The sequence below is a fragment of the Ambystoma mexicanum genome, chromosome 2q (genome assembly GCF_040938575.1).
Source record: "Ambystoma mexicanum isolate Mex_15411 chromosome 2q, UKY_AmexF1_1, whole genome shotgun sequence".
Taxonomy (NCBI): domain Eukaryota; kingdom Metazoa; phylum Chordata; class Amphibia; order Caudata; family Ambystomatidae; genus Ambystoma; species Ambystoma mexicanum.
In genome coordinates, this window is record NC_090924.1 from 1,450,603,912 (window position 1) to 1,450,628,569 (window position 24,658).

The 24,658-nt window shown below is 44.8% G+C and overlaps 1 protein-coding gene across 1 annotated transcript in view; it reads right to left on the reverse strand.

Annotated features, from left to right (window-relative positions):
- Window positions 1-4,235: 4,235 nt before the first annotated feature.
- The window catches only part of LOC138568879 (vomeronasal type-2 receptor 26-like), a 95,876-nt gene continuing 75,453 nt past the window's right edge, over window positions 4,236-24,658 (reverse strand). Inside the window, exon 4 of the mRNA XM_069646661.1 lies at window positions 4,236-5,143. Coding sequence (XP_069502762.1) covers window positions 4,236-5,143 — 908 coding nt within the window. The remainder of the gene's footprint in view (window positions 5,144-24,658) is intronic.

The window sequence follows — 24,658 nt, forward strand, 5'->3', positions numbered from 1 at the left end:
TACCACTCCCAACTCTGTCACACTTGCTAGAACCCTCAGCATGGCCAAAATTGACTATTGCAGCACCCTCTACTTAGGTACCAGCCAAGAGAACCTGAATAAACTTCAAACAACCCAAAACAACGCTATTAGAGCCACCCTAAAAATCCCTTGCAACCATCACATCTCTGAATCCAGAACCAATCCAATGTGGTTACCTGTGAAACAGAGAATCTCACTGAAAGCACTTGCCCTCACACACAAATGTTTGGCTAATAAGCCCCCCCCTACCTCTGCAGTCGGCTGTCCCGCCACTCAACATCCCAACCTCTAAGAACTGCCCACACCCACTGCCTTTCGATACTGAGGTTCAAACTCCAAAGAGCGGGGGTCACAAGCTTCCCTGTTTTAGCTTCCAAGATTTGGAACGCCCTCCCTGTTACAATCAGATCTGAAGACTCCTTCAACACATTCAAGGCCAAAACCAAATCTTGGCTCTTCAACGAGCACTAAGACACGTCGTGCACACTTGCCTCCATACTCCACTTTATTTATAGATTCTTGATATGTCTTCTGCCTATACCCACATTGTAACTCATGTACATTGAATTGTCTGTTTTATTATCTTATGTACCATTCTCTCATATGTATTTTGCTTTGTATGCACCCCTGCACACACTCGTAAATCTTTATGTATGTATCTATGCTCTGTATGTAACCTGCTTAAATTGCGCCCTGATGCCTCCGGGCCTGGTGGTCTGCGCGTTATAAATAAACAAATACAAATACAAATATAAATGACTCTTCAGTATCTATTTGTCCCCCCTAGCCCATTTTAATTCCACCTTCTCCCCTAATTTTCAGTGTTATGCTGATGACCCGCTGCTCTCTTTCAAGCTGCCCTGCTCTACCTCCTCTTCTTCCTCTCCCATTCCTGACTGCCTGCCTGCTATCCAGGCATGGTGCACTGCTAATGGTCTCTGCCATAATGCCAGTAAGACAGAGATCCTTCTCATTGGGGCCCCAGCTGCCTTTTTCCCTGCTTGGGCCCCCTCCCCCACCTTCATGTTAAGCTACTAACATCGGTGTCATCTTTGACTCCACTCTCTCCTTCTCTCCTCAGCTCACAGACCTTGCTAAGAAGGACCACTTTCAGCTGTACCTCCTCAGATGCATTCTCCCCTTCCTCCCCTTCCTCCAGAAATGCAATGTCTCCAGAGCTCTGGTTTTCATTAGGCCTGACTACTACAATAGCCTCTTCCTCAATCTTCCTAGCTCCTCCTTCACTCCCTTCAACTAATCCAGAATTGGACTGCAATTAGCCTCAAGCCCAGGTAACACATTGCTCCAGCCCTTAAATCTTTCCACTGGCTCCTAGTTGCTGCAAGGATCAAGTTCAAGACCCTCTGCATCATTAACAAGGCTTTCTGGGGCCTTGGACCATGCTACTTCCAACTCTCTCTCCCCAAATACCCCCCTACTAGAGCACTTTGCTCGTCTAGCTCTAACTCTGCAAACCAGACGTGTTTCCAAGCAGAGAGTGGTGGGTGGATCTCTCTCCTGAGCAGGTGCCTCCCTCTGAAATGGCCTCCCTGCGCCTCTCGGACTTGAAGAAAGTGCTACCATTGGTCCCCATGACGCTCTGGGAGACAGTAGTCTCAGCCTCCATATTGGGAGCACTGGACTACTGTAATGGTATCTACTTGTGCCAACCAGACTTTCTAATCCATCGGCTCCAGATACTACAAAACTCGACATCACGCGTGGCTTTGATTGCCCCAAGACGTTCCTCTGCCGTGACCTTTATCGGCTATGCTGCAGTGGCTTCTTGTGAGAATCCATATAAAGTCTAAGCTATTGTGCATTGCACACCAGGCTTTTTCTCTCACCGGCCCGACTTTTCTTCAGGGGAAACTGATTCGCTATACACCTGAGCGTCCCCTGGACTCTGCCTCCTCAAATGTGTTGCAAGCTCCTCAATTCAGCAAATCTCGAGCAGGTGGACGCTCCTTTTCGGTTTTGGTCTCTACATTATAGAACTCTCTGCCTGTACACCTGTGGGAGATCCCAGGTCATCTTTGCTTTCGGAAGGCCCTGAAGACCTTCCTCTGTTAAGGAGGTCTGCATTTTCTTTTTAGCACCTCTCTGTGTTTCTGGCTGTTTCAGCGCCCAGATGCCTTCTGGCCTTAGTCTTGCGCTCTATACATTTTGTTACATTACTTTACAGAGAAGATTACACAAAGGCATACCTATATCATCCATAGCCTCACATGGGTGGATCTCTTGCAACAGATGCAGCTAGTTTACTCCATCCTCTAAGAGGAAAACACAAGCACATACCTTGATGATGTAATCATTGGTAGCCCCACATGAGAGGTTTCCTTACAACAGTTGTGGCTGATTTACTCTGCCCTCTGAGAAGAATACACAAGCACACACCTTGCTGATATAATCATTGATAGCCCTACCTCAGAGGTTTCCTTACAACAGTTGTGGCTAGTTTACTGCGCCCTCTGAGAAGAATACACAAGGACATACCTTGATGATATGATCACCCAGAACCCCACATGGGAGGGTCCCTTTCAACAGATGCAAGTAGTTTGCTCCACCCTCTGAGAAACCAGTTTCATTGCCCATCTCACCACGTGCATCCTCATGACTTCATCTGTAACATACTTGTGCTACCAAATGTAGTTGCTCAAACCTTGATTCACAAAGTGTTCCCGTGCCAGAGATATAGCGTGATCTCTCTTGTTCCAGTGGCATTGATTCCCAGTTGAAGACCTTTCTAAAGAGTATATTTTGTAGGTGCTTTCTGAAGAGTGAGTACTTTTCTTGTGGGCTATGGGTTGTATGGAGAGCATTAGGGAATGGTGGGCTTTGACCTTTGATGCACCTGCCTCTCTCCCACTGCTGCCTGGACAATAGTTACAGGATCTAATGTGAGTGACAGAGCCGAGGTCTCATGGAAAATATAGAGTGTGGGACAAGCTTCTCATATAATCTGTTTGTTAGAGAGGGCTTCCAGTTCGCTTCTCATCTGCACAAGGGGCATATGGAAGACGTGTAAGGCGTGTTTTGGTTAACAATGATTTGCTGGTAAGATACCTCTATGTTAAGTGATTACCTTCGATATCTGTGTTCAGCCTGCAGGACACAGATCCAGGCAGGATCAAGTCAGGCGTTTGTCCTTTTGTGGTTGATAAATTGAGTACTGTATAAATCCATGACCCCTATTAATAAAGGGCTTAGAAGCAGGACGGATCTAGAAAGAAGAAATGTTAAGGAATGACATTATTTTCAGATTGGATTAGTAGTTGCAACTCTATTCCTTGGGAAGGCCATGCCAGTGATTCTAAGGAACCTTTGGGGGGCAATGGGCCGATGTGTGGATCCTGGGCCATCTCTCAGCAAATAGATCAGGATTGGATGCTCATCGTCTGGGAGGGCCATTGCAATGAGTGTAGAACAGTGGTAAGGCTTGTAGTAGCATTTCCAAAGGTCATAAAGATTAAGTGGTGACTTCAAGGTTAGGAGGAATAATTTTGAGTTTCAAAAGAACAATTCCAAGGTGTGTGGAGCATGTATGACCCACAGGACCATGCCATGATTATCTGGAAAATTCAGAGATATGATCTTGGATTTGAAGAGTCATGGGTGACGGGCACTTGAAACTGGTGCTAATAACTGAGAATCGGCTCATGTACTATTTTATTTTTGGTTAATAAATGTACACTGTAAGAGGGAAGATAAATGCTTTGGGCCTGATTTTAAAGTGAGTTAGGAGTGATCTGTGGAGTATTTTTTATACGCCTCTTTGTTGAGATGTGGGTCATTTTGCAAACCACTTTCTGCACGGATGGTGAAGTCTGCTCCACTCCGTTCAGAAATATGCAAGTCTATAACATTGATGCCAGCAGCAAGTCTTGAATCCCTATGGATTCCACCTTTTTTTCCACCTGTAAGAAGCAAGTGGAATCAATAGCGATTTGTGGTAATGCCGAATGCCGTGCATGTACATGAAAAATGGAGAGTCCAAGGTTCATGCAAGTGTTAGCAGCTGCTGTCGATCCAGCTAATTAAGCTGTCATTTAAAATAACCCTGTTCATATGTTGCTATGTTGGCTGTTCAAAAATAACAAAAAAAGGAATCACATTTGTAATGAAAAAATAGCCTTGTCGAATGATGCTCTGTTCTAAATAGGGTGCTTGGTCATTAATTAGTTGGGTAATATCAAAAAGAACTTGCAGTGGTCTCAAGTCTTTATGTGTTTCTCCATTAGGTACTGTTTGGTGTTCTGCTCAGGCCTGAGGAAAATAACATAGCATTTGGGGATGAAGATACATCCTAGGAGTCCAGCACTGGAAGTCAGAATGGCGAAGACCTCCACGGCCACCATGTACCTACCCTTGGTGCTAAGGTAGGCTGGGATGAAGGCGATCCAGACACTGCAGAACACCAGCATGCTGAAGGTGATAAACTGGGCCTCATTAAAACTATCTGGTAACTTTCTAGCTATGGAGGCAACAATAAAGCTCAGAAGAACCAACAATCCCACATAACCAACCACAGAATAGAACCCAATAACAGAGCCTTCGTTGCACTGTAAGATCATCTTCCCAGTCTCTGATTTGGTGTCAATGTCTGGGAATGGGGCAGAGTGAATGAGCCACATGGTGCAAATCAACACCTGCACCAGCGTGCAGAGAAGCAGCAGACATCTCGACACTCGGGGGCCCACCAACTTCCTGAACATGCTGCCGGGTTTTGTGGCTTTAAAGGCAATGATGAGGGTGATGGTTTTTCCAAGAACAGAAGATACAGCAATGGTGAAGATGATGCCGAAGGATGTTTGTCGGAGGAGGCAGGATGCCTTCGAAGGGCGTCCAATAAACAGAAGAGAGCAGAGGAAGCACAGCATGAGGGAGAGGAGGAGGGTGTAGCTGAGATCCCGGTTATTGGCTTTAACAAGGGGGGTCTTGCGGTATTTAATAAATATTCCCAGCACACCAGCAGTGAGGATGAAGAAGAAACTTGCAATGGAAGATAAGACCAAACCCAGAGGATCTTCATAGGCCAGAAACTCTGTGATCCGTGGAATGCAGGCATCTCGTCCCTCATTGGACCACTGGTCTCTTGGGCAAGGTATGCAGTTTTCCATATCTACATAGAAAATAATACAGTTCAGTGTCATAAAAGATGATTATCATAAAGAGTAAGGTAAACAGGAAGAGAACAAGTGCTGATTTAGAGAAAATTAAGATTTTCTGTCACAGTCTGTCAAGAAAAGTCTTGACTTCTCTGAAAAGTTTAGACTTGGAATCTACTCACTGACTGTAAATATGTGTACATAGAAAGTTTCTGATTCCAGCATGCTCAGAGCCACGAGACAGAACCACTTTACTATTATACTTAACTCCAGCATGCTCAGAACTAAGAAAGAGATCTACCTTACTATTATACCTGACTCCAGCATGCTCAGAGCCACGAGAGAAACTACACTGCTATTATACCTGACTCCAGCATGCACAGAGCCACGTGAGAGAACTACGTTACTATTATACCTGACTCCTGCATGCACAGAGCCACATGAGAGAACCACCTTACTATTATACCTGACTCCAGCATGCTCAGGGCCACAAGAGAGAACCACCTTACTATTATATCTGACTCCAGCTTGCTCAGAGCCACGAGACGGAACCATGCTACTATTATACCTAACTCCAGCATGCTTAGAGCCACGAGAGAGAAACTTATACTATTATACCTCACTCCAGCATGCTCAGAGGTGCAAGAGAGAACCACGTTACTATTATACCTGACTCCAGCATGCTCAGAGCCACAAGAGAGAACCATGTTACCATTTTACCTAACTCCAGCACGCTCAGAGCCACAATAGAGAACCAGATTTCTATTATACCTGACTCCAGCATGCTCAGAGCCACAAGAGAGAACAACGTTACTATTATATGTTAATGTTAAAGGATATTTGTACCGCGCACTATCGCCACTGGAGTGGTCCCCTGGCATTCTGGCGGCTCTGAAAAGGGAGGGGGTGAGTTAGTGGGAGTAGGATGGAAAAGTGCAAGAGAGCAGTGATGTGCTGATGGCGGCCTCAACCCGGAATTTCATTGGCTGGGCTTGTGGTGTTTTCTGGTCGGTAGTCGTTGTGTGCTGTTGTGCGAGTCTATGTTTGGTTTGTTTTGTTGTTGCAGTGCAGTGAAGTTTGTGCGGATTGTTGTGTTGTAGGTTTGTGGTTGTGTTTGGTTAGAGTTTGAGAGGTATATGCAGATGGGTGAAATTGTTAGTGGATTGGTTAATTGGAGAAATTCTAACAATCACAATTCTAAGTGTGGCACATGCTGATATTTTTAAACCCATCTAGGTGCGACGGCCGCTAGTGTTTACGGTTATGTCTAGATGCAACGCTAGCTAATGTTCAAGATTACGTCTAGGTGTGGCACATGCTAACATTCACAATTCTATCTAGATACAGCGCCGACCAATGTTCTCAATTCTAAGTGTGGCACGTGCTGACATTCAAGTTCCATCCAAGTGTGGTAGATACTAACATTCATAATCCTATCTAGATACGGCGCAGGCTAATCTTCTCAATTTTAAGTGTGGCACATGCTAACATTTACAGTCCTATCTAGATACGGCGCAGGCTAGTGTTCTCAATTTTAAGTGTGGCACATACTAACATTTACAGTCCTATTGAGATACGGCACAGGCTAATGTTCTCAATTCTACGTGTGGCACATGCTAACATTTACAGTCCTATCTAGATACGACGCAGGCTAATGTTCTCGATTGTAAGTGTGGCACATGCTAACATTTACAGTCCTATCTAGATACGGTGTGAAAACATAAAATTGATATGAGGCTGGGAAGCCCAAAGAAACACACCAACACAGGTTACAAAGGACATACAAGTGCTTTATTTAAAAGCTACAACAGTTACCAAAGTCAATTAACAAACGGATAGCTATTCGGCTCTCAGAGTAACGTAACAAACTTCAACGAGGGTTCGATGCATTAGTAGAGAGACCGTACATTGGAATACTTGGGTCTTTTATATGGTTTGTCCAGCCCTTGGCCAACCCTCTCGCGGGTTAACCATTCTTGGGATCAGGCCTAGGGTTCCTTGCCAGGTCAATCCTATAATTTATGCCTTTTAATCAGTTTCGCTGATATAGTTGTTCATTTACACATAGGTCAGCAATAGGACAAGGTCTCAGTTCGTGACCCCGACAAGTGGCCTGCAGGCATATTAATTATTGGTGTGTGCGGAGGTCACAAAGGCTAGAATCTTACTCAGAACGTCATTCAGCCTCCATTTTGATGTTCAGGGTGACTTCCACATTACAAGAGAACCTCAAAATGGCGGCTAAATCCAAGATGGCGACTTACATTACTTTCGTTAAGGTCAAGACCTTGCCGCTGAGTCTATTCGCATGATATTTTTAGACAACTTGGCGTAGGCCAATACACATTCAATTACTGCGATAGGAGGCATAATATTATTTCAATTCCAACAGACCCTCCTTTTGGCCTATGCCAAGTGCTAATATCATTTCTAATACTTTTTCAAATAACTCCATGCATTGTCATCCATACATCCCGAATCATTGTCTGTAATGTCTATAGCCATTAGGTCGTTCAGCAGAACCTCTTGTAACAGGAACTCTTTAGATGCTGTATCTGGGGCATACATTATGTGCCCTACTGTGCTCACTGCTTGAGCACAACATCCCCCTAGCATTACACATATACTCGGTAGACATTGAAAACAGCAACAAAGGTATAGCAGGATCCCCAAAATAACCAGAATGACAGAAAGCACCTTCCAGCCCCAAGATCGTAAAGAATCCCAAAACCAGGTGCTAAGATTCCAATCTCCTACAGGGATATGCACTTCAGAACTAAGGATATGCAAGTTCTGTATTGCTTTAAAAATTGTCGGCGAGGAATCTGGTACGAAAACACAGCAAGCGGACCCCACCAATTTGCATACTCCACCTCGTTCTGCCAGAATGACATCTAATGCCATCCGATTTTGGAGTGCTACCAATCTTATTGCTTTTTGTTCTAGTGTCATATTGTAGAGTATGTCCGTGGTCCGGTTGATCGTTCTCTCCAGTACCCTTGCTAATCCCCTAATGTTCTCAGAGTTTGCTATCTGTCCCCAAAAGGGCACAACTGATTTTGCTATATCTCCCAATACTTGCCCAGGGGTATCTCCGTTCTCGTCCCGCCGTGGGCGAGCCTTAGAAACCTCCAATGTACTAGCTACAAATACCCCAGGTAACAGGATTCCTAATTAACAGGTTCCCTGCCAATCCTTGGGCAACCAGGGAAACGCTAAACTACCACAAACAAAATAAACAGGCCCCCCTACATACAGAGGCCTGTTTTCTCCAGTCAAATTTACAATGTTCATACAACCTTCAAAATCTCCCATTGGCCGAGTGCCATTTCTTTGTATACAAAAGGGGACTGAATCAGGGCTATGATTTATAGAGTAGGAAGGAGGCACGGCGTCCTTATTGCCTATCGGAGCCATTTTAAAGGAAATTAGAGTTTGAAAGGGAAGAGATAGTTTATCAGACGGCCTAATAGAAGCAACATTAGGTTTACTTCTATTTGCAAAAAGCGAGCATCCCAGGGGAGTTAATTCACGTTTCTCAAAATCATTCAAATTAGTTCCATCAAAGTTCCCTGAGATGCTATCATTCCAACGGCCAAATAATAGTGCTCTAAGAGAGGCATAGCAAGCAGTCGTTAAAGGTAAAGGGTGAATATACCATCCTAGCCCCTTGTTCCCATGTTGCGGTAAATGAGTGCAAATCCAACAATTACTCTTATTAAAAATGGCATGTGTTGCATTCATTACTATCATTAAAGTGTTATTATGATACTTTCGTCTATGTTGGGAGTCTCTAGGGGACAGAGTGTGAAGGTGTACAGAGGGAGTCAAAGCAGTAGGTACAATCTCAATTGGCAGTAGAGGTTTTAAGGGGTAAATTTCTTCAAAGTACCAAAGTCCTACAGCAGTAATTGCACAAATACCAATTATCATTAACAAAACACAGCAATACATTTTCGGGGCCCAGGCACATTGTTTGTTGTCCGAGTTGGTCACCCCCCTATTCACAAGTCCAGTGTGGGGAACAGCGGTGGAGGTGGCAGGCATTGCAGTTTCTCAATCGACGACCCCAATGTTCGTTGCTGGCGACACTACGGTCGCGCGACTTCTTAGTCCTTCCCAACCCTAGCCAGCAGAATCCCTTTTTTTTCCTTTTGTTCAACAGAAACTTTCTTATACAAAAGAAAACTTTCAATCACTTCTCTTTTCCAAATGCACGGAAAGACCCGTGCCGTAGTTCGATTTTCTTCGTCGAAGGTTGTACCTGGTGGTACCCAAAACTGTTTGATCTGAAAATAAGATGTCGTCACTTCCTGAGGGAAGCGGCGTATCGGAGGCGACGGAAGTCGCAGAACTTGAAACAGTGTTTTCCGGAAGTGATTTTTCAAAAGAGTGCGGAGACGAAATGGACTATTCCCCAAGCTTCACGGGCTCAGAGAAATTCTCTGACGCACTCACAACGCTGTTCGCTACTCCAAGATCAGAAATTGTAGCATCAGCGAGGGGTTCTGCTTCTTCTGTAACGTGTGGCGTCGGGTGAGGAAGTTTCTTGACATGCGTCGCGTGGATCCAATGTTTCTTCCCAGCCACCCGCACTGCTGTCTGGGTGACCAACAGCACCTGGTAGGGTCCCTTCCAGCGAGGAGCGAGACAGGAAGACCTTTCGTAGGCCTTCACCAGGACCCAACTTCCAGGCTGAATATCGTGTCCTGGGCCCGTGAACCGTACAGGTAAAGCTGAGTAAACCTGGTGATAAATGAAATACAGGTTTTTAGTTAACTGGTTGCAGTAGTCTACAAGCAATACATTTTCCACCTCCCTCAGGGCTTTAAGCTTTGGGAGACCCCAAATGTTAGCAGGTCTCCCCATCACTACCTCAAATGGAGAAAGCCCAGTCTTAGTTTGAGGTGTGGTACGCATAGCTAATAATACAATAGGTAAGGCATCTGGCCATTTCAGTTTGGTATCGGCACATGTTTTTGCAAGATACCATTATGTCTTTCCACCAACCCAGCACTTTGAGGGTGTCTGGGTGAGTGAAATCGTTTCTCAACATGTAACGCTGTGCATATCTGCAAAATTACTGCTGCAACAAAATGGGGACCATTGTCCGACCAAATTACCCTTTGGAGCCCAAATCGAGGAAAGAATTCTTTTACCATAGTCTTTGGAGTGGTCATGGCAGTAGCATCTTTAACGGGGAAAGCCTCGACCCATTTACTAAAAGCACATATAATTACAAGAACATATTTTAGATTGTTACACCATTCCATCTCAATAAAATCAAAGTGAATGACCTCGAAGGGAACAGAAGGGGGCCCAAAGCTTCCCCTTGGAGCTACTGTCCCCTTCCCCACATTGTGCTGTAAGCAAATCATACAGTTTTGGATGTAACGTCGTGCAGTCTCCCGAATTTTGTTATTCACCCAAACTTGTTCTAACATTTTCGTGATCTGCTGAGCACACACATGTGTAGGACCGTGTGCCATCGTAACCATTGCCAGTACATATGAATCAGGGAGCAACCATTTTCCTTCAGATGTATCCACCCAACACCCATCATCATCTAGTTTCCCCATTCCTTCGGCCCACCGTTTAGACTCTTCTATTGTGGCATCAGTTTGAATATCTCGCACAGACCCAATACCTTCATCCATTACATAGGCATCTTTTGTTTCCCTTAGCGCATACATGTCCGTGCTAAGGTCTGTGGCCGTTTGCCTGGCTATCAGGTCCGCGAAAGCATTCCCTTTTCCCACATCATCTATGACCTTACGATGTGCTGCACATTTCATGATTGCTAACTGCCTAGGGAGCGAGAGTGCAGAGAGCAATTGCACTATCAGGGGGCCATGCTGAATCTTGGTCCCATGTGAGGTCAGGAACCCTCTTTCCGACCAGAGCCTCCCGAAGTTGTGAGCCACCCCAAAGGCGCACTGGCTATCAGTATATATATTTACTATACGCCCTTCGGAGAGTTCACAAGCTCGGGTCAACGCTATAATCTCTGCGGCCTGCGCGGAGTTATACGAAATTCTCTTAGTTTCAACAACTGTACTCAACGTAGTAACTGCGTAAGCAGCTGTAGATGTACCATCTGAAAGTTTGAAGCAGGAGCCATCACAAAACAGCTCCCCTTCTGCATTGTCCAAAGGAGTATCTATAAGATCTATCCTGCCCTTCGTTTCTTGTTCAGTGGTATACAGGCAGTCATGTAATTCTTCGTCACCGCAAACAGTGTTTTGCGGGAAAGGTAAGAGTTCAGCCGGATTAAGAACACAACACCTCTTAATTTGAATGTGAGGGGCAAACAGAATTAATTCATACCTTGTTAGCCGTGCAGAGGTTAGGTGTTGCGTTTGGGTTTTGTTCAATAGGATATCTACAGAGTGAGGTACCATCAAAATCAAATCATGGCCTAGGACCATTACCTCACTCTGTTTTACAGACGCGGCAGCAGCAGCGACAGCTCGCAAACATCTTGGCAAAGCGCATGCGACAGGATCAAGGGCGGAGGAGTAGTAGCTGCACGGCCTATTCTTCCCTCCGTGTTCCTGTGTTAACACAGCCAAAGCACATCCATCACATTCATGCACAAACAACACAAAGGCCTTGTCATAATTTGGAGTACCCAGAACCGGTGCAGAGCATAACGCAGTTTTGAGAAGCTCAAATGATCGTTGATGTTCCGATTTCCATGGCAGTGGCAGAGAATTGCCACAACCTACAGTAAGAAGCCATACCTATTAAGGCTCTGACTTCCTTCTGTGTATTTGAAACAGACATGCCAGAAATGTGTTTTATTCTTTCATGTGTCAATCTTCTCCCCTCCTTTGACAGGAGGTAGCCTAAATAGGCGACCTCCTGACAACATTATTGAAATTTTTTGAGCAAAGTTTTATGACCATTTTTAGCTAGATGAACAAGCAACAGTACAGTGCCTTCTTTACAAGCACTTTCAGAATCTGCAGCCAAAACAAATCATCGACATACTGAAGCAGTGTACAAGTAGGTGGCAATTCAAGGGTGTCGAGCTGTTCTTTCAAAGCTCTACTATAAATGCTTGGACTTTCAGTATACCCTTGAGGTACCCGAGTAAATGTAAATGAACGTCGCCCCAAGGTGAACGCAAACAAATATCTACTCTCCTCATGTATAGGAATGCTAAAGAAAGCATTTTTCAAATCCACAACGCTGAAGTGCATAGCCGTAGCAGGGATCATTGTCAATATCGTTGTTACATCAGGCACAATTGGAAATTGTGGGGCGACGACTCTGTTAATAGCACGAAGATCAATTATGAACCGGTATGGGATTGCATTGTCGCCTTTCTTATATACAGGCAAAATCGGACTGTTACATAAACTACCTGCAATCTCCTCGATCACCCCACGATGCACAAAATCGGAGACAATGCACTTCAAAGCACGCTCGCCCTCAACTGATATTTTATACTGCGGAATGCGTGGTAATTTAACTCCATGTTTCAAAACTATTTTAACAGGCTCAATCTGTAGTACCCCGACATCATTGTCGTCAACCGCCCATAAACATTCCGGGACAACGCTTAACTCAGGAGGCAAAGGTCAAATCAGAAACTGAGAATTGGGAAGTTGCTGTGGTGAAACCGTCAGCCGTACTCCATCAGAGGAACAATGAATTACTGCATTCAATTTTTTTAACAAATTTAAACCCAGCAAATTCTCTCCACAGTTCGAAGTCAGAAGAAAAGGGCAATTGTCCGTAAAGGGACCCAAAGAAACAGACACCGGCGAAGAAACCGGACAGACAATTGGTATACCAGAAAACCCTACAGAAACATTTGTTTGCCCTGACAGTGGAATGTTTGGAACCCGAGGATGATCAATGGAGCACTTCTGTGCTCCAGTGTCTATCAAAAACTGGTGTTTCTTATTCCCCACTAATAATTCAACGTAGGGGCCTCTCTGATTAACGGGAATAGGTTAAGGTTCCAAACCCTGCTTCGGGCAGTCCTAATGAAATAGAGTATCGTCGGAAGGAAGCTCTTCAGAAAGGTAGGCAGCAGAAGGGTGATCAAATATGTTCCTCGGGTCCATACTCGAGGTCTGATTTTCCCGTGAAAAAGGTTGCTGAGGATCTTGCAAAAACTGACCTCTATCAGGGCCCCCTGCTCCAGGGCGGCTCCTAGGTCGTCTACCCATACTCCCAAACGCACTGTTTGACCTTTGTCGAAGGACGGGGCACTGTGCTCGCCAATGACCTTCCTGGCGGCAATAAGCACATTGATTAATATTCACAGAACCCAAAGGAGTGTTTCCTTTTGGGACATACTGCCCTCTGGTCTGTGTTGTGCCTCCTCTGGGGTTTTTAACAATTTGTTGTAATAATACTTTAGTTTTCAAATCTCCTTTCCTCTTCTCTATTTTCTCCTTCTCATTATTAACACGGTTCTCATAATACTGAGCCATGTGCAAAACTTCAGATTGAGATTTTGCCTGCCAAGCGCTCTCAGAGGACATAATCTGTGACTGGATGTCGGGCAACAATCCGCGTACAAATTTGTCCACAAACAACCTTTTTCCCATACTCTGTACCGAAGTCCTGCCCACTGAAGTCAGAAAATACCTGTTCGAATCTATTAAAGAATTCGGTGGCGCCTTCAGTTTTCCCTTGAACACAGGCCGTAAGCTTGTCCCAAATAATTCTTTTCTCTGGAATTATAGTTTTTAATTTTGCGACATTTCTATCAGGCAAAGTAAGTATTACCTCAGGTGGTTTCTCACCAGCTGGTCTTTCCCCATCAACCCTAATCATATTAGCCCACGTATCTCCCAACCCTGGCACATCGTCTATTGTCCGAACCTGCTTCCATACATCCACGGGTAGGAGTACAGGGAATAGCAAGTCAATATCACTTAAGGTGAACACAGAGGACTGCAAGACGGACTCTATCTCTTTGTAAAACCCTGTCGGGTTTTTCCTGATATCAGGAACTGATTGTTTAATAGTGTTCACTTCCTGTCGTGAAAACGGGACGTGAACGAATTGCGATACATAATGCGCAGGGATATCCACAGCGGGTGCACCAGTCCTAGCGTTAGCGGGAATTTCAACCTTTGGGACGAATGTTGGAGGAACTTCTCTCATAGGTAACTGAGATATAGGTACCTCCGACCGCTTACTAAGCAACAGAGCCAGGTCGAGCGCTAAGGCAGCCGAAGAAGTGTCGGGCAAAAAAGCCCTTTTACAAATTCCCAACAACTCTACAGGGCAACTAACCTTCTTCCTTACACATTCTTCTTGCAGGTACTGTACCATTACCTGAATTACCTTCCTTTGCATTTCTACTGTATACTGACTATACGTATCATATACTTCATCTGGCGGAATCGATGAATCCGAGATCCATCGAATCGCATCTTTGGTACAAATTCGTACTTCCTCAGGTGCCGATCTACGACATGGAAGGAACCGTTTCTGTACATACATACTATCGTCTTCATCATCCTCATCTCGTGACTTTTCAAAGTCCTTCCTATACTCAAACAATCTTTCAACATGACCATGTACTTCCTGCTCTGTGTCCCTCGAAAGTGCCAAAGCATTTAGATCTCTTACCCCTTGTGGAAGATCCGAATTTTGTAATCTACCCCACATCACACATAAATGAGTCCCCAAACCTTCGATAAAAACATTTTTCTCGGGAAAACTGTTCAAATTAGATAATGTGGAAAAAACATTAACTTGATCACCTTTCTCCATACAGTGCTTAGCCCATGCAAACAATTCCCGTTTCTTATCTGCGGAAACAGTATTACGAGTGACAATCTTTGACCCTGCACCTTGATCAAATTCAGTCAATACGGGACCACTCGGGAGCGGAGGTGCAGGTAAATTTAATAAGGGTGCAACTATCGGCGCAAGAGGATGGGCGGTGCGATAGGTGGAGGAACAACAACTAGAGGAATAGGAACTATAGGTTGTGCAGGGGGAACAGGAATAACAGCAGGGACAACAGCAGGAATGGGCAGAGCACCCAGGAGAGGATCATACGGAGGTGGCGCAGAGGCACCAGGCCTGCGTTCGTTTAACAATTTTTCAATAAATTCTTCAGAAACATGGAAATCTTTAGAGGGATACATTTTCTGGATTCCGAGTGAAAAAGCCCTATCCATATTTTTAACTGACTCTGAATGTTTTTCCTTATCATATAACAAATCTTTTTCGGCATTTGTTTTATGATGGCGTGCATGTTTATCCCTACTTTTAAGCTGCTGCAATGCTTCTTTTTTCCAATTCTGCAAAACATCAAAGGCTGCAGGTCTAGCCTTCTTTTTTAGTAAGACCGATTCTAGGTATTCAATACGGGGGATCTCAAAACTGCCATTGATTGGCCACTGAAATTCGGAGGCATGTCTGGTCTGTCTGTGCCAAATATCATTAAATACTATACTTCCAATGCCAATCTTACAGTACATAGTACATGCCGGCGACCCCTCCTGTGGTGCCGGGCGGCTAAATTCCAAAGATTGTCGATCGCTGCGGAACAGAGCCCTAAAGCAGCTAGACAATTTCCCAGGCATTTCACAAAAAAATGGTGTTACCTGGTCAATAATTGTGTCTGCAGATACAATACGCCAAATTCAAAGTGTCAGGGTTAAATTAAGAGCCGGGTCACGACAGCACCTGACCAAACCTAAGGAGGACCGTACGGTTTACCAAAGAACTTACCTAACAAATTTTACCTTGTGTGTGGTGGTTTCGACAAATCTGCCCACCTCAAAAATGGACCCTCGTCAAGATGCCGTGTCAGACCACACGACTATCGTCCAAGTATCGGATCGTGCAGCGCTGCCGAGGTATCGCGTCTCGTTCGGTCGGGCCCACAGTATCACACCGTCCGATCCCGGTTCGATAGTCTGCGTCAACCTTCAATGATCCGGCATCAATCTTGAGGGTCCCTGTTCGGGCGCCAACTGTGAAAACATAAAATTGATATGAGGCTGGGAAGCCCAAAGAAACACACCAACACAGGTTACAAAGGACATACAAGTGCTTTATTTAAAAGCTACAACAGTTACCAAAGTCAATTGACAAACGGATAGCTATTCGGCTCTCAGAGTAACGTAACGAACTTCAATGAGGGTTCGATGCATTAGTAGAGAGACCGTACATTGGAATACTTGGGTCTTTTATATGGTTTGTCCAGCCCTTGGCCAACCCTCTCGCGGGTTAACCATTCTTGGGATCAGGCCTAGGGTTCCTTGCCAGGTCAATCCTATAATTTATGCCTTTTGATCAGTTTCGCTGATATAGTTGTTCATTTACACATAGGTCAGCAATAGGACAAGGTCTCAGTTCGCGACCCCGACAAGTGGCCTGCAGGCATATTAATTATTTGTGTGTGCGGAGGTCACAAAGGCCAGAATCTTACTCAGAACGTCATTCAGCCTCCATTTTGATGTTCAGGGTGACTTCCACATTACAAGAGAACCTAAAATGGCGGCTAAATCCAAGATGGCGACTTACATTACTTTCGTTAAGGTCAAGACCTTGCAGCGGAGTCTATTCGCATGATATTTTTAGACAACTTGGCTTACGCCAATACACATTCAATTACTGCGATAGGAGGCATAATATTATTTCAATTCCAACAACGGCGCAGGCTGATGTTCTCAATTCTAACTGTGGCACATGCTAACATTTACAGTCCTATCTAGATATGGCGCAGGCTAGTGTTCTCGATTCTCTGTATGGCACATGCTAACATTTACAGTCCTATCTAGATACGGTGCAGGATAATGTTCTCGATTCTAAGTGTGGCACATGCTAACATTTACAGTCCTATCTAGATACGGCGCAGGATAATGTTCTCGATTCTAAGTGTGGCACATGCTAACATTTACAGTCCTATCTAGATACGGCGCAGGATAATGTTCTCGATTCTAACTGTGGCACATGCTAACATTTACAGTCCTATCTAGATACGGCGCAGGATAATGTTCTCGATTCTAAGTGTGGCACATGCTAACATTTACAGTCCTATCTAGATACGGCGCAGGATAATGTTCTCGATTCTAAGTGTGGCACATGCTAACATTTACAGTCCTATCTAGATACGGCGCAGGATAATGTTCTCAATTCTACGTGTGGCACATGCTAACATTTACAGTTTCATCTAAGTATGGCGCATAATAACATTCATAATCCCATCTAGATGCGAGGCAGCCCAAAGTTAAGAATTCCATCTAAGTGTGTCGCATTATCAACATTCACAGGCAGATGCCGATGTACAGAAATCTAGATTTCAACGCGGGCTAGCGTCCACAATTCCCTCCAGGTGTGACACTTGTTAACATTGACTAGTATGTTAGGATACAGGGCAAGTCAACATTTCAATTACTGGCATGGATAAATTTGGGTTGGTGGTCACAGATCTTTCTATGTATGCATGGTCTGAGTCTATGGCCGTCTGTTTTATGGAAGGTAAGGCAGAGTGGTGGGGGCTTTCTGGTGTAGAGTAATTGCTCTGCACCCCACCCATGCCACACTTACAGTTTTTGTTGGTGTCTGTTAACTACTGGCTTCACTGGCTTCCATGAATTCAGCATGCTCAGAGCCACAAGAGAGAACCATATTACTATTATACCAGACTCAAACAGGCTCAGAGCTATGAGAGAGAACATGTTACTATTATACCTGACTCCAGCATGCTCAGAGGTGCAAGAGAGAACCACGTTACTATTATACCTGACTCCAGCATGCTCGGAGCCACAAGAGAGAACCATGTTACCATTATACCTAACTCCAGCATGCTCAGAGCCACAATAGAGAACCAGATTACTATTATACCTGACTCCAGCATGCTCAGAGCCACAATAGAGAACCAGATTACTATTATACCTGACTCCAGCATGCTCAGAGCCACGAGAGAGAACCACTTTACTATTATACATGGCTCCAGCCTGCTCGGAGCCACAAGAGAGAACCATGTTACCATTATACCTAACTCCAGCACGCTCAGAGCCACAATAGAGAACCAGATTACTATTATACCTGACTCCAGCATGCTCAGAGCCACGAGAGAGAACCACTTTACTATTATACATGGCTCCAGCCTGCTCGGAGCCACAAGAGAGAACCATGTTACCATTATACCTAACTCCAGCACGCTCAGAGCCACAATAGAGAACCAGATTACTATTATACCTGACTCCAGCATGCTCAGAGCCACGAAAGAGAACCACTTTACTATTATACATGGCTCCAGCCTGCTCGGAGCCACAAGAGAGAACCATGTTACCATTATACCTAACTCCAGCACGCTCAGAGCCACAATAGAGAACCAGATTACTATTATACCTGACTCCAGCATGCTCAGAGCCACGAGAGAGAACCACTTTACTATTATACATGGCTCCAGCCTGCTCGGAGCCACAATAGAGAACCAGATTACTATTATACCTGACTCCAGCATGCTCAGAGCCACAATAGAGAACCAGATTACTATTATACCTGACTCCAGCATGCTCAGAGCCACGAGAGAGAACCACTTTACTATTATACATGGCTCCAGCCTGCTCGGAGCCACAAGAGAGAACCATGTTACCATTATACCTAACTCCAGCACGCTCAGAGCCACAATAGAGAACCAGATTACTATTATACCTGACTCCAGCATGCTCAGAGCCACGAGAGAGAACCACTTTACTATTATACATGGCTCCAGCCTGCTCGGAGCCACAAGAGAGAACCATGTTACCATTATACCTAACTCCAGCATGCTCAGAGCCACAATAGAGAACCAGATTACTATTATACCTGACTCCAGCATGCTCAGAGCCACGAGAGAGAACCACTTTACTATTATACATGGCTCCAGCCTGCTCAGAGCCACAAGAGAGAACCATGTTACCATTATACCTAACTCCAGCACGCTCAGAGCCACAATAGAGAACCAGATTACTATTATACCTGACTCCAGCATGCTCAGAGCCACGAGAGAGAACCACTTTACTATTATACATGGCTCCAGCCTGCTCGGAGCCACAATAGAGAACCAGATTACTATTATACCTGACTCCAGCACGCTCAGAGCCACAATAGAGAACCAGATTACTATTATACCTGACTGCAGCATGCTCAGAGCCACGAGAGAGAACCACTTTACTATTATACATGGCTCCAGCCTGTTCGGAGCCACAAGAGAGAACCATGTTACCATTATACCTAACTCCAGCACGCTCAGAGCCACAATAGAGAACCAGATTACTATTATACCTGACTCCAGCATGCTCAGAGCCACGAGAGAGAACCACTTTACTATTATACATGGCTTCAGCCTGCTCGGAGCCACAAGAGAGAACTATGTTACCATTATACCTAACTCCAGCACGCTCAGAGCCACAAGAGAGAACAACGTTACTATTATACCTGAATTCAGCATGCTCAGACCCACAAGAGAGAACCATGTTACTATTATACCGGACTGCAGCATGCTCACAGCTATGGAAGAGAACCAGGTTATTATTATACCTAACTCCAGCACGCTCAGAGCCACAATAGAGAACCAGATTACTATTATACCTGACTCCAGCATGCTCAGAGCCACGAGAGAGAACCACTTTACTATTATACCTGACTCCAGCATGCTCAGAGCCACAAGAGAGAACCACTTTACTATTATACCTGACTCCAGCATGCTCAGAGCCACAAGAGAGAACCATGTTACCATTATACCTAACTCCAGCACGCTCAGAGCCACAATAGAGAACCAGATTACTATTATACCTGACTCCAGCATGCTCAGAGCCACGAGAGAGAACCACTTTACTATTATACATGGCTCCAGCCTGCTCAAAGCCACAAGAGAGAACAACGTTACTATTATACCTGAATTCAGCATGCTCAGACCCACAAGAGAGAACCATGTTACTATTATACCGGACTGCAGCATGCTCACAGCTATGGAAGAGAACCAGGTTATTATTATACCTGACTCCAGCATGCTCGGAGCTACGAGAGAGAACCACGTCCCTTGGATGTTCATGGAAAACCCTTTCATAAGCAGTTTTAAAGTGTACTACGACTTTTAATATTTGCAGAGGCCTGACCCAGTCCTTTGTGACTTAGCGAACTTCACAGTCCTCCTTAAAAATGTGTTTTCTCCTATTTATGGCGCTCATTTTCATTTATTTAATGGCTCTTCTAAAGCCATGAGTAGGTCGATATTTGCTACGCGTGGTATGATGGCGTGGAAATCCTGTTTTGTTCGGGCGCTGCATGCCCAGGGCTCATCTCATAGATATGAAAACAGAACAGAGCAGCTGGACATATGGTGAGCACCCGGGGTGCTCTATATTAGACTGCTGCGTGATATGATATGATATTTTATTTGTATCGTGCTCGTACACAAGTGTTTCAGAGTGTGACCAGGCAAATGGAGGGGAACAAGGGAGAAACAAAAACAATGATCTTACTAGGCCCAGTGACATTGAGAATGTGCAAGTGCATGGAAAAGGGAAAAGGGGGGAAAGTGCATGGAAGGGTGGAGAAGTGGAAAGTGCAGAACAGAGGAGAGAACAGCATAAATAAGTAAAATAAATAAAGGCGATGAGAAGTGGAAGTGCAGCCAGCAAGTGGCAAGTGCTAGATTAGCCAGATAGGGTATATCTGATAAGTTCAGAAGAAAAGTGGTAGGGAGACTGTATGGGTACAGATACAGGCCCCAGTGCAGGGGTGTCCCAGAGGCAGTGCAGGAAGGTGGCAGGGTGTGCAGGTACCTGGGCCCAAAGGACAGAGGATGGCCAGGTGCACAGTGCCGAGAGAGAAAACAGATCCGCAGGGGAGAAGTAGGGAAAAGGCAGAAGCGAAGAGGAAGGTCTTGAGGTGCTTCCGGAACCAGAGATTATTCTCCTCAAGTTTCAAGGTGGACGGGAGGCTGTTCCCCAGCCGAAGACAGAGATCTACCCCCAGCTCCTTTCTTTGAAAAACGACTGACCCTGAGGGAGTATTAGAAGTAGAGGAGCGAAGAGCTCGAGAGGGGAGGTATTTACGGAGGGATAGTTGAAGGTATTTTGTACCCAGGCCCCAGAAAGCCTTGTGGACAATACAGAGGATTTTAAATGTAATTCTTTCATCCACTGGGAGCCAATGAAGGGATTTCTGAGCTGGAGAGATATGATCCCAAGGCCTGAGGCCAAGGACTAGTCTCGCAGTGCTGTTCTGGATTAGTTGTAAAGGTCAGAGAACGGAGGCAGGTAGATTTAGAAAGAGGATGTCACAGTAGTCCAACCTAGAGAGAACCAGAGCTTGGGAGACAGTGAGCTTCTGAGGGAGGGAGAGGAAAGGCAGAACATCTCTAAGGAGGTACAGTAAGAAGTTTGACTTTTTCGAGACGTTGGAGATGAATGCGGAGAAGGAAAGTATGGAGTCAAAGATGACCCCAAGGTTTTTAGCCTCGCAGGTAGGGGTAAGAGGCCGACCAGAGAGTGTGGGGGAATGGATGGAGAAGGTGTACGAATGAGGAGGATCTCAGTCTTCTTGGCATTTAGACAAAGATTGTTGGCAACACACCAATTTTGAATGGCGGTTAGGCAATCAGAGAAGAGGGAAGGAGTGGAGGTGGCTGAAGGAAGCCTGAAAATTAGTAGGGTGTCATTAGCATAGCACTGGAAGTTTGAGCAGAAAATGGAAATGCAGTAGGCAAGAGTTACCAGGTATTGGTTGAAAAACCAGGGCAAGAGGTTAGACCCCGCTGGGGAACACCACAGGTAGAGAGGGTGATAGACGATAGGAAGGACCCAAGTTGTACCTGGGAAGGTCGATCAGAAAAGAAAGAGGCCAGAGCCTGATCGGTGATACCCAGGTTGTCACAGAGACAATTGAGTAGGGTGGTATCGTTGACCATGTCAAAAGCAGAGGAGAGATCAAAGATGAGGACAGAGGTAAGGTATGGTGATTATGCCCTAAAAACGACACCTACACCACACAGTTGCGTCAACCTTATTGTTATCTATCAACCTCTTGCTGATATGCCTGACTTCAACAAGGAACTTTTACATCTTCTTAGTGAATTAAGTGGCCCAAACTGTTCCACTCTCCTTGTTGAGGCTTTCAACCGGTAGTTCACAAATAACCATGACAAGGAAGCTGTTGCCTTGGTAGCTGGTTTGAACAGCCTTGATTACATTGTTGCCAACATTGATCCGACCTCAGCGAAAGGCAACACTCTCGACTGGGTTGTGATCAAATATCTAACAGTCCGGATAACTAATACTATGCCTTCATCTGATCAGAGCACTACATAATTGGCTTACTCAGTTTCATGACCCCGCTTTGAAAGTCAAATCTCCCCTAAGAAGGGTTTCTATTCACAATTATAACAAAGTGCATTCTACTGCCCTACAGGATTGTATGGATAACATCATGGCTTCCACTCAGAAGGTTGATTCCCCAGAAACCCAAGCTAACGTATTCCATTCCACACTTAGCTGCTTGATAAACAGACTTGCACCTATAAGGACCAAAACCATTAGGGATAATATAAACCACCATCAAATGGTTTACTGCAGATCTCAGTCATGGAAAAAAAGGAAAAGAAACGCAGAGTCTACATGGCTTATGCAACCGTCTGAAATAAACAAGAATAAATGGAAAGACCTGGAAACAATCTATAAATCCTCAATCATTGATGCCAAAAAGATTTTTTCAATTGGCAGATATCCAAGGTAAATAACCTGAAAACATTATTTTAAACTATTAAATCCCTGGATAAACCAGAGGCTTTACTACCCGACTTTATGCCCTCTAACCAAGATTGCATAAGGGCCAAACTGGCTTTCGAAGCCAAAGTGTCAAAAGCCCAGGAAAGGATTAAGGAGGACCTGACTAAGGAACTCCCTGACTTACCTCCTATGCCTCAGCCTGTTACGGAAGAACAATCCAGCTTCGCACTCTCTGCTGTTACCACCTCAGAGATGGTTATAATTCTACCCAATATACAGCCTTCTTCGTGCCCAGGAAACACTTTCCCCCCAAATATAGCGAGTGCAAATAAGGAAATATTTGCTCCTTTCTTGCTCACTTTGTCAACTCTTCCTTTAATTGGAAGCTTGTGCCTACCACCATCAAGGCTGTTACAGTCACTCCTTTTGTGAAGAAACCCGGTCTAAATCCTGATGACTTCAACAACGTTAGACCTATTATGAACTGTAACTTCCTGTTAGAAATGCTGGACAAGACTACGACTATCCAATATCAAGCTTTCATGGAAAGCCCTGGGATTTAACACCCTAGAAAGTCTGGTTTTAGACCTTTCCACAGTACCAAAATGGCCCTTATTGATTTACAGTCCCACATGTTTGAAATCGCTGACAAAGGAAATGCAGGACTTTTGGTCCCTTTGGACCTGTCGGCCGCTTTCGCTCTCTTGGATCATGGTCGCCTCTTCTCCACTCTTAGAAACGTCTGCCAATGCTGTGGAGGCTCTATTACTTTTTACGAACTATGCTAATGACACCAAGCTAGTTCTGGAATTATCTGGAGTCTATGAGTCAGACTCAACACGCCTCAGACTTATCTATGTCCAGATTGAGTCTTGGATGAACCATCATTGGATGTGCCTAAATGGCCGCAAGACTGCGCTCTTGATCTTTGGTCTCCCTCACGCTAGAGACAGGTTGCAACGTGATTACCAGTCCTTCGTGATCCACGACTGTAAATCCTTAGGGTCCTATCTGAACTCCTCTTTTCGTATAGATACCTGTGTTAGCCAGATCTCCATATCCTGCTCATACCATCTTTGCTTAGGAATATTCGCCCATTTCTTTCAGAGACCAACTGCGCATCCAATGCACGTGCTACTATTCTTTCACATTTGGATTACTGCAATCACCTGCTGCTTGGCACCTGTAAGAAAAATCTGGCCAAATTGCAGATTTGCCAGAAGGATGCTGTGCAAATTATTAAAGGAAAATCTAGCAAAGATCACATCTCTAGCAGCCAGAAGTATCTTCACTGGCTGCCTGTCTCCGCACGTATAGAATTTAAAGTAGCGCTGCTCATCCACAGATGCCTCTACGGACATGCCCTGGTATACCTTAAGAACATGGTGACTCCTCACCTTCCGGTAAGAGCTCTTCTCTCCTCCAACCAGGCCTTAGTGGCTCAACCCACTTTCAAGCGTGTCAATGTTTTGGGGAAATCTTTCCCAGTCACCTCAGCCCGGCTTTGGAACTCACTACCTTTAAACTTGAGAGAGGAAACAAACTTGGTCAACTTTCGTCGACAACTGAAAACGTGCCTATTTGAGTAACTCTGTTTCCACTCCTGGTAATCTCTGCTGAGCTGTCCTGTCTCTCTGTTTGTTGTATTGTGATTTTGTTCCTGTGCCCGCACCCCAATGCCTGCAGGCTGCCTGCACTATAGAACTAAATAAAGAAATAAAATAACAAGTTACCGACACTCAAACGTGTTGTCTTACATTCAATTAATGGTTTATAAATCAATGTAATGTATCTTATGTAGCCTTGAGAGAAAGTCTGTGT